The sequence below is a fragment of the Miscanthus floridulus genome, chromosome 16, assembly GCF_019320115.1.
Source record: "Miscanthus floridulus cultivar M001 chromosome 16, ASM1932011v1, whole genome shotgun sequence".
NCBI lineage: Eukaryota > Viridiplantae > Streptophyta > Magnoliopsida > Poales > Poaceae > Miscanthus > Miscanthus floridulus.
In genome coordinates this window covers 3,709,226-3,719,731 of record NC_089595.1, presented here as the reverse complement: position 1 = coordinate 3,719,731, position 10,506 = coordinate 3,709,226, and the positions used below count along the sequence as shown (strand labels likewise).

Here is a 10,506-nt window from a genome sequence, read left to right as displayed (position 1 = left end):
TGGAATGTCGAAAGGGGTGTTCGGATACTAATAAAAAAAACTAATTACATAACTCGTCTGAAAACCGCGAGACGAATTTATTAAGCCTAATTAATCCGTCATTAGCATATGTTCACTGTAGCACGCCATTGTCAAATCATTGATTAATTAGGCTTAAAAAATTCGTCTCGTAAATTTTTCGCAATCTATGTAATTAGTTAGTTTTTTCGTCTATATTTAATATTTCATATATGTGTCAAATATCCGATGTGATGAGATGAAAAATTTTAAAAAAGGAATTAAACGAGACCTAAAGGCCTTGAAGAAAAAATACTGCACGTCCATATTCACCCGTGCAAAACCGCCGTATCTCCCTCCCATCCAAATTACCAATGTCCCGTGCTACTACCCCGTTCACACCGGCCCTCCTTTGCTACCCCCAGTTGGAACGCCGCCGCCTATATAAACCTCCCCCACCTTCAAGACCATGGCTCTGTTTAGTTCGCGAATTTTGAGAATTTAGCTACAGTAGTATTTTTGTTTTTATTTGGCAATTATTGTTTAACTATGGACTAATTAGGCTTAAAATGTTCGTCTCGTAATTTTCAACAAACTGTGCAATTAATTTTTTTTCGTCTATATTTAAAACTCCATGCATATATCGCAAGATTCGATAGCATTTTTTGGAAAAGTTTTTGAAACTAAACCAGCACAACCCCCTCCCTCCCCTCCCGTTCCCCAATTCGAAATCGACTGTGTGTGCGTGCGTGCGTGCCTGGCTGCGCGAACGAGTCTCGACTGCACCCCCCCCGGTCCGCGCCGCCGCCGGGTCCCCCCTAGGGTTTCGCCGCGATGTCGCTCCGGCCGAGCGAGCGGGAGCAGATGCGGAAGGGCAACTACAAGCAGACGGTGGACGCGGAGGAGAGCCGCCGCCGCCGCGAGGGCCAGATGGTGGACATCCGCAAGGCCAAGCGCGAGGAGAGCCTCCAGAAGAAGCGCCGCGACGGCTTCCCCGCCTCCGCCGCCGGCGCCGTCCCGCCCATGGGCCACTCCACCGCGCTCCAGCAGAAGGTGCGGCGCTGCCCTGGCTCGCTCCCGATCTGATCCGGCCCCCCTTCGTTAGGGTTTGGGAGACGGGGGTGGTACTCGATCTGACGGGTTCGGATCTGATTCTCTCCTTGTTGTCTGCTTGTGCAGCTCGATGGCTTGCCGGCGATGGTGCAGGCCGTCCTCTCCAACGACCCCGCCGTGCAGCTTGAGGCCACCACGCAGTTCAGGAAGCTGCTCTCCATAGGTGAGATTCGGATCTTATGTGCAGTTACCGTTTCCGGATGGATAGAGTTTAGCGGTGAGATTTGGGCGATTTGTCAGAGTAGTATTAGGCCATGCGTGAGGGTATCTGCGTATGGCCAGTTCTAGGTGCTAAGGTAACTGTCGTATACGTGTCTTAGACTTGTGGCTAGGTGCTTAAAGGTAACTGTCGTATATGGTATACGTGTCTTAGACTTGTGGATTGCAGGTGGCAAAATTAGTTGTTATACCCTCCCATTTTTCGACTACTACTGCTTAAATTTACTGTCCAGAAAAAACACACACAAACCCTACCATATGGCCTCCGCAACGTGCTTATGACCATGTGTGCCAGGAAGTTTGTTTAAAAAAAAAGTTATGCTCCCGAAAGCAATTGATTTCATGAATAATTATTCTATTTTTTCAGTAGTGTTCTGCTGGCTGCTGGGGCAATTATTGTTGCATCCATGTATATATAGTTGTTTCAGTAGTATAGCTTGTTTCAGTAATTTTTGAGCCTGGTGAGAATGGGCTAAAAAAGGTTATGGAGGCTGCATGTCTCTTCATATTCTTGTACATCCTAGATAACAGCTTTTATTATCCTGTGGGATTTTTGTATTTGCTGGTGAATCTAGATGAGCCCATGATACTCCGTTCTTAACTCCATTGCAACTTTTATATGAAAGTTGTCAAGTGGTACCTTGCTGCTTGACTATTCTTTCAATTTCTCTAGAGCGTAGTCCACCAATTGAGGAGGTGATCAGCACAGGAGTGGTGCCCCGATTTATTGAGTTCCTTACACGTGAGGACCATCCCCAACTCCAGGTCTGGGAAACAGTCGCACTGATCAAATCATATGGCTTCACTTTATTTTCTCTCTTATTAATCGGTGGCAACTTGCTATGTATATAACTTATGCTGCAGTTTGAGGCTGCATGGGCGCTCACCAACATTGCCTCAGGCACATCAGAGAACACCAAGGTGGTGGTTGAGAGTGGTGCTGTGCCCATCTTTGTCAAGCTCCTCAACTCCCACAGCGAGGATGTTCGTGAACAGGCATGCACTGAATTACAAGAGTTACTCTCTTCTATACGAGACTTATGTAGAGTGATGCTTAGGTTCTTTCTTTTCTTTTCTTTTTTTTTTTGTTTTGCAGGCTGTGTGGGCTTTAGGTAATGTTGCTGGTGACTCCCCGAAGTGCCGTGATCTGGTGCTTGGCCATGGTGGGCTATTCCCCTTGCTGCAGCAGCTTAATGAGCATGCTAAGCTCTCGATGCTCAGGAACGCCACATGGACTCTCTCCAACTTCTGCCGTGGGAAGCCACAACCAAACTTCGATCAGGTTTTTATCTGGGATTGTTTCTTTTTGTTGTGTTGGCCAAAGTTGATTCTTTGAATGATATTGTTTTGTTGATGCTTGAGTAGGTCAAACCAGCATTGCCAGCACTGCAGCGCCTTATCCACTCTCAGGACGAGGAGGTCCTAACTGATGCTTGCTGGGCTCTCTCATACCTATCTGATGGGACTAATGACAAAATCCAAGCTGTTATTGAATCTGGCGTATTCCCTCGCCTTGTGGAACTTCTGATGTAAGTGCAATTTTATATATATATGTTTTCTCTGTAGCATTCTAAAGTTTTACCATGATCAATGATTGAAATCATAACACCTGAATATTTATTTAGGCATCCTTCGGCCTCTGTACTCATTCCTGCTCTGCGCACGGTGGGTAACATTGTAACTGGGGATGACATGCAGACTCAGGTAAACTCAATTGGCAAGTTGGACCTCCTTTTTAATGCTTTCGTTTTTTCCCTACATTGATGTATATCCTGCTGTTGCTAAATTAATGCAAGTCAGAATGTGTTGTCATCTGTTAAAATCAGTCTACCCTTGTATTGATGTTCTTGACTCCGTGATGTAGCTGCAATACTGGCCTAGACTAGATTTGAAAGCTTCTTTTGTCCTGGGTAGCATTGTAGATGTTGAAGACATGATTAGTCATGGTGACCATATGGGTCCATGCTGGTGTCAGACAGGGGGAAGTCGCATCAGCGTGTACATTGTCATACTAGTTTGTTTAATTGGGGCTACAAGTTTGATTAAACAGTTTTATTTGCTAGATACATTATCTAGCAGTCAAATCAATATTGTCATGGAGCAGAAACTTGTACACACACACACAAGAAATAACATGTATTATATTATATTATTTCGTTCATATCTATATGTTAGTGTCTCTCCCCCTCTCTTCTTGTATCTATACTTCTGCCCTTTCAGGGCATCTCTCTATACACTTCATGATTCTTCCAGCCTAAGTTACCTGATTGGATCTCCTGTAGAGATGGATCTACTTTTTAAAAAATTATCCATACTAAGTTGATGTTGAATCAATTGGCTGATTTGTTAAATCTAAGGTTCTAGTTCCTTTGAAATTGTTCTTTGTTATAGTTCAAATGCTAGTTTATAAGTACAAATGCACTTTCACAGCACTGTTTAGAAAGGTCCTATTGGTTGTAGGTCTTGGCAATGACAGATTGCTAAGCTAACTTTTAACACAGTACATGTAATTGGTCATGTTACCCCGCAAAAAAAAATGGTCATGCTGATTTCCAGCCTTGATGACAAGAATTCCTTGCCAATTTCATTGAAATAAATATTCAAAATTAGCTTTCCACACTGTTGTACCATATTGACGGAATATATTCCACTGAACCTAAGTATTTCTCCTTCCTACAGTGTGTCATTGACAATCAAGCACTTCCATGCCTTTTGAACCTCCTGACTGCCAACCACAGGAAAATCATCAAGAAAGAAGCATGCTGGACGATCTCAAACATCACAGCTGGTAACAGGAAACAGATTCAGGTTTGTCTGCTTAAAGTTCTGTTGATAAATCAAGTCTTTTATTTACAATCATGGGCATATTTGAATTGAATTAGCTTATGGTATTTCTTTTAAAAAGTTGATGGTTGACTTGAAAATTGTTTCAATAAACAAACATTTTCTCCCATAGTCCCAGTAACTTCAATGATATCACCTGGTTGGTTTCTTCTTATTGAACTGCTCTGTTCTGTTTGGTTTCTTTCCTAAATTACTATCATATGGTTACAGGCCGTGATCAATGCAAACATAATTGCACCTCTGGTGCAACTTCTGCAAACTGCTGAATTTGACATCAAGAAAGAAGCAGCGTGGGCAATTTCAAATGCCACTTCTGGTGGCACACATGATCAGATCAAGTATGTAAACATGTAATTTTAACATTATCTTCTAAGTTTGTTGTATTATTTGTAAGTAGCATGCTTCATTTAAAAAAAAACATATGTGATAACATTGGCTACTGTACAAAATGTTGGTACCTTGTTGCCCAGGGTTGCATTAAGCCACTCTGTGACCTCCTTGTCTGCCCAGATCCCAGAATTGTAACAGTTTGCTTGGAGGGTCTTGAGAACATCTTGAAGGTTGGCGAGGCAGAGAAAAACCTTGGTGGAGGCGATGTCAATGTCTACGCACAGATGATTGATGATGCTGAGGGCCTGGACAAGATTGAGAACCTGCAGAGCCATGACAACACCGAGATATATGAGAAGGCTGTCAAGATGCTCGAATCCTACTGGCTGGAGGAGGAAGACGATGCCATGCCCTCAGGCGACAATCCTCAGAATGGCCTCAACTTTGGGAACCAGCCCTCTGTTCCATCAGGTGGATTCAACTTTGGCTGAAGGTATGCTCTCTCTCTAGCGGTCTTGAGTAAAAGATGGGTGGTGTACGGTGTGTGCAAATTCCGATTTCTGATGTGATATTGTACATGCAGATGCCCATTTGGAATGGCGACTGTGCCATTATGCCTTGGCTAGTGCTTGGGGCTAGTCAGAGGTGGGGTAGTCGCGTCGTCCAAGTCGTGGTTGGGTCCCATTGGTCTGGTCTCAGGGAGTCGTCATGTCGGTCCCAGTCAGCAGCAGGGTCAGTCCTTGGGCTGCATCACCAGTGGTGCAGCTTGGTCAGTGGTCAGTCTTCAAGGTCAGCGGGTTGGATCATTTGGGCTCTTGCTCCCACCACCACCTAATGGTGGGAAGCATGGAGTCGCAGGTGTTGTCGGGAGTTGGGTTTTGCCTCATATAGCACGAATGAATTATATTGTTTTACCTGTTTGATGAGGTAGAAAGCCTTGAAAGGTAGGGAATGTGTCGATTTTTGTCGAAGTGGTTCCTGTGCTGTATAACATGTTGCAATGAGTATTGGCACAACTTATAAGACATAACGGCCCCGTTCGCTTGGAGGAATTCTGAAGGAATCTGGATGAATCTGGAGGAATTTGTGAGAGGAAAACACTGTTTCGGATGAAAAAAAAGAAGCGGATCAAGCCGGATTTAAGGACACGTGAATGGGGCGAACGTCAAATGAGGTTTTGGGAGTCCCATTCTGGTCTCTTTGAGTCTAATTCATTGGTTTATTGTGTATTATACACAGGTTTGTGGTTCTGTCATGTCGTCTTGTCTGTTGTAGTCACTTGTCGTGTTTCCTTGCCTGTGTATTTGCCACTGTTTGAAAGTTCCATGCTTATCAAGAACAGTAGAAGGCCAGGGGTATTTGTGTGACATTTTTATGAGGTTATTATTATATGGTTCCTAGTTTTATGGTGGAACCTGATCTATCGTTGTATGACCATGACAAACCATTGGAATTTGGTGTAGCAACTGAATGGAATGAAATCAAAGAATGAATTTCCGTGCATGTCTGCTCTGTTTCATCTATATCGTGCATGTTAACTATTTATAAAATTGTGCTTTGGGCCGTGGAACATCTTGGACGTGTTTTTAATCGTGGCGATGCTTGTATGATGTGATGATTGCAACTGATCTCTTCCCAATCATGCTGGCAGCCCATGGCCCAATGATTGGCGTGCATGTGGGGCGCCAAACGGTTGCGGCTGCAGATTGTTTCCGGCTCTTGGATTATTTAGATTAGGGGGGTCAGGATAGTTTCCTGTTATGCCTAGCTATGTCTGATGTCATTATTTGCCGTGGTGGTAGGTCTCATCGCTGCTGCGACAATGCTAATAAGGTGCGACTGTGGGTGGGTGGCAATTGGCAATGGAGTCATGGCTGTGTGCTCCCCTTTTGTTCCCACCTTTCCCCTGATGTTTCCATTGTTTTGTTCCAGACCCTTTTCGTTCAAGGTTGGTTCGCAGCCTTTGGGCGTGTTTGGTTTGGGTCACTAAAGTTTAGTCACTAAAATACCAAACACCCATACTAAAAGGGGTCACTGAAGTTTAGAGGCTTTAGTCACCAAATGATAGCTAAAAGTTTGAGTTTTCTTTTGCTTTTTTTTAAAGTAAGGTCGCATTAAACTTTTAATGCAGGCAAATAGCCGGAGACCAGCACTTACAAATGTTAAAGATAATGAAAATGAACAATGATTTTTGGGAACAACCCTTGCTTTCATTGATCTCTTAGATATATATATACAAAGTGAAGGAGTGTGTCCGTACGGACACAACTGTTAGTGTCCAAAGGACATGTCCCTTTGGTGACAATGGTTAACTGTCTATACTAATCCTAACTGTCTCTATCAATGGATGAGATCATCCCTGTGAAACAATGTCGTTTGGATGGATGCGTCCCTTCGGCCAGGGGGTGCCATTTCACAACACTCCCCCTTGATCGAATCTTCCTTGAGATCAATGCAGCTGTAAGCTGAGATTCCTCGAAAAACCCTCTGGAAAAAATCTGAGGAATATGTATGTATAGATATGCCATAAAAACTCCTTTAAACCTTATTGAAAAATAAGGAGAAAATAGTATACATGTGTGTGATTTAAATAAACCACTATGTCATTGGTATTCCATTAAAAACCACAGTCGAAAAAAATATTGGAGATACGACATATAGATAACTCCCCCAAAAACCATTTAGAAAAAATATGAGGAGCAATATAAAGTGATATGCCGCTAAAACTCCTGTAAAAACCCAGTGGAAAAATTAGGAGAAAATATAACGACATATTATTGGTATTGCCTCTGGGATAACTCACATGAAAAACCTTTTCGGGGAAAAACCATGGATGAGTTGTGAGGGCAATATGTGTCTTTGATATTTCCCACAAAAACCCCGGTGGGGAAAATAGGAAATATGACACATGCTTATGTTAATATTACCTCATTAAAAACTTTAACAAGAAACTTTGTGAGTAAAACTTGTGAAAGAAAAGAGTATAATATGACGCTGGTACAAGTTAACATTTAGGAGATATCTCCCCCTGATTCTGGCAAATCACAAAGTCGCCGCATACCAATTCCATGTACCAATTTTTGAAACACAGAAGTTGATAAGGACTTAGTAAACAGGTCAGCGAGATTATCACATGACTTGATTTGCAAGATGTTTATTTCCCCATTTTCTTGTAATTCATGGGGATAAAACAATTTAGGATCAATATGTTTAGTGATATTGCTCTTTATGTAACCTGTTTGCATCTGTGTAACACAAGCGGAATTATCTTCATAGATAATTATAGGTGATTCAATTGAACCAATACCACATGACTGTTGTATGTGGTTAATCATTCTGCGAAGCCATACACATTCTCGTGATGCCTCCTATTGAGCAATAATTTTAGAATGATTAGTAGAGGTCGCTGTCAGAGTCTGCTTAGAAGACTTCCATGAAATAGCTGTACCTCCATGTAGGAATACAAATCCTGTTTGGAATTTTCCGTTATGAGGATCAGATAAGTAACCTGCATCAATATAACCAATCATACTGGGATCATAATTTTTCTTGAAGAATAAACCAATATCCTTTGTGCCATTAAGGTATCTGAGGATACCCTTCGCTTCCATCCAATGACGATGAGTTGGGTCCGCACTATGCCTAGCTAGTAAGTTCACTGCAAATGCGATATCAGGCCTGGTGCAATTTGTAAGATACATAAGTGCACCAATGACACTGAGATATGGGATCTCTGGTCCCAACAACTTTTCCCTATGGATCTTTCCCTATTTCTAAGGAACGAACAACCATCAGAGTTTTATTAGGGTATGATTTATCCATATTGAATTTCTCCAATATTTTTTGGATATAGGCTGATTGATGCACTAAAATCCCTAAAGAACGGTGCTCAAGTTGTAAGCCTAGGCAATACTTGGTCTTACCCAAATCCTTCATCTCGAATTCCCTCTTTAGATGTTTGCTTGCTTCATCTATATCCTTTGGGCTGCCAATGATATTTAAATCATCAACATACACGGATATAATACAAAATCCCGTTCGAGATTTCTTAATAAAAACACATGGGCAATCATCATTGTTAGTGTATCCTTTCTTTAGAAGGAATTCACTCAGTCGGTTGTACCACATTCGTCCCGACTGCTTCAAGCCATATAATGACTTTTGTAGTTTTACACAATACATGTTGCGATTTGCGTTTGGATTCGGAATTTGGATTCCACCGGGAACCTTCATGTATATGTCCGAATCAAGTGACCCATATAGATATGCTGTCACCACATCCATCAACTGCATAGATAGATGATTTTGAACCACTAATGATATTAAGTATCGGAAAGTAATTCCACTCATTACTGGAGAATAGGTTTCATTGTAATCAATGCCGGATCTCTGCGTGAACCCTTGTGCTACTAGCCTTGCTTTATATCTCACCACCTCATTGTTCTCATTCCGTTTCAGGACGAAAACCCATTTAAAGCCTACAGGAAAGACTTTAGAAGGTGTAGATATTGCAGATGTGAATACCCCTCTTCTAGTGAGCGAAGCTATCTCAGCTTGAATTGCTTCTTTCCATTGAGCCCAGTCCGAGCGCTTTTTGCACTCTGCCATGGTCTTGGGATCTGGATCATTGAGAAAGATTTCTACAATTGCTGCGGAGAAGTACATGTCGACAACAGTAGTCTTACGATCGTATGATTCTCCAGAATCTATGTAATTGATGGAAATTTCTTTCACCCCATTATTTGACTCAACATTTCCCAAAACTATGGAGTCAGGGTGTTCCGATATCCCAGGATCAGAATTTGGATGCACCGTTGATCCGGGTTGTGGATTTGGTCCTGATGTTGGATTTTTATCCACTATTGGGTGTCTACCAACTTGAGGTTGGTTTGGATTTACTGATTTGGAGGATTTAGCCCTCGATGTCCTCGGACACTTACTTGTAGCATTATCCTTAGAAGCGGCCGTACTTCTCCCCCTCTTCTTTGGAAGTGGGGGTTGAATGGTTTTTATTGGTACCTCCACTCTTTCGGGCGCATTGCGAGCAGGATAAGAGGATTTAGTGACACCCTTATAATCAATAAATGTTTCTGGCAGATTATTTGCAATATGTTGTAAGTTTATGATTTTCTGAACTTGTTGTTCAGTCTCTAGAGTACGTGGATCTGAGGGGGGAATGCCTTGGGCATTCCAGATGATTTCCTGGCATTCGTTTTGGTACTTAAAATCTCCCCCTAATGCCGGGAAATGGTCCTCATTAAATATGCAGTCAGCATATCGGGCCGTGAATAAGTCCCCTGTAAGAGGCTCGAGGTAGTTGATAATTGATGGAGATTGATATCCCATATAGATACCAAGTTTCCTATGTGGACCCATAGAAGTACGCTTAGGAAGTGAGATCAGTACGTATATAGCGCAACCAAATTTTCGCAGATGAGAAATATTTGGCATATTCCCACGTACTAATTGCAATTGGGAGACTACGTGATATGCAGTTGGTCGCAATTGAATTAAGTCAGCAGCGTGTAAGACTGCATGACCCCAACATAAAGTTGGTAGGTTGCAATTTTGCAATAACGGTCTTGCAATGAGTTTAATTCTCTTAATAAGAGATTCTGCTAGACCATTTTGTGTATGGACATATGGGACATAGTGCTGAACTTGAATTCCCAAAGCCATACAATAATCGTTGAAAGCCTTTGAGAAAAATTCAGCAGCATTGTCCATTCGAATTGATTGAATTTGATGTTCAGGATGATGTGCTCTAAGTCTAATAACTTGAGCAATAATTTTTGCAAATGCATGGTTACGTGTGGACAAAAGATACACATGAGACCATCTAGTAGATGCATCTATTAGAACCATGAAATACCTGAACTGTCCAAACGGTGGTTGTATGGGGCCACAAATGTCTCCTTGAATGCGTTCAAGAAATTTTAGTGGCTCATTTTGGATCTTAACGGGCGATGGCCGTACGATCAATTTTCCTGTAGCGCATGAAGT

At 42.1% G+C, this 10,506-nt stretch overlaps 1 protein-coding gene across 1 annotated transcript; it reads left to right on the top strand.

Annotated features, from left to right (window-relative positions):
- The first annotated feature begins 728 nt into the window (after positions 1 to 728).
- LOC136511980 (importin subunit alpha-1b-like) lies at positions 729 to 5,287 on the top strand. Its single transcript, XM_066505982.1, has 11 exons — positions 729 to 1,050; positions 1,177 to 1,273; positions 2,003 to 2,094; positions 2,194 to 2,325; positions 2,426 to 2,611; positions 2,695 to 2,858; positions 2,955 to 3,033; positions 4,009 to 4,137; positions 4,384 to 4,514; positions 4,631 to 4,996; positions 5,087 to 5,287. Exons 1-10 carry the CDS (start codon positions 832 to 834, stop codon positions 4,992 to 4,994), a joined length of 1,593 nt encoding a protein of 530 aa, XP_066362079.1. The 5' UTR covers positions 729 to 831; the 3' UTR covers positions 4,995 to 4,996; positions 5,087 to 5,287.
- The last annotated feature ends 5,219 nt before the right edge of the window (positions 5,288 to 10,506 follow it).

Excerpts from the sequence above, each read along its gene's own strand:
- LOC136511980 (XM_066505982.1), top strand. The coding sequence starts at position 832 with ATGTCGCTCCGGCCGAGCGAGCGGGAGCAGATGCGGAAGGGCAACTAC. Across the intron at positions 2,095-2,193 it reads AGGACCATCCCCAACTCCAG|TTTGAGGCTGCATGGGCGCT; the intron begins GTCTGGGAAACA and ends CTTATGCTGCAG. Across the intron at positions 2,612-2,694 it reads CACAACCAAACTTCGATCAG|GTCAAACCAGCATTGCCAGC; the intron begins GTTTTTATCTGG and ends ATGCTTGAGTAG.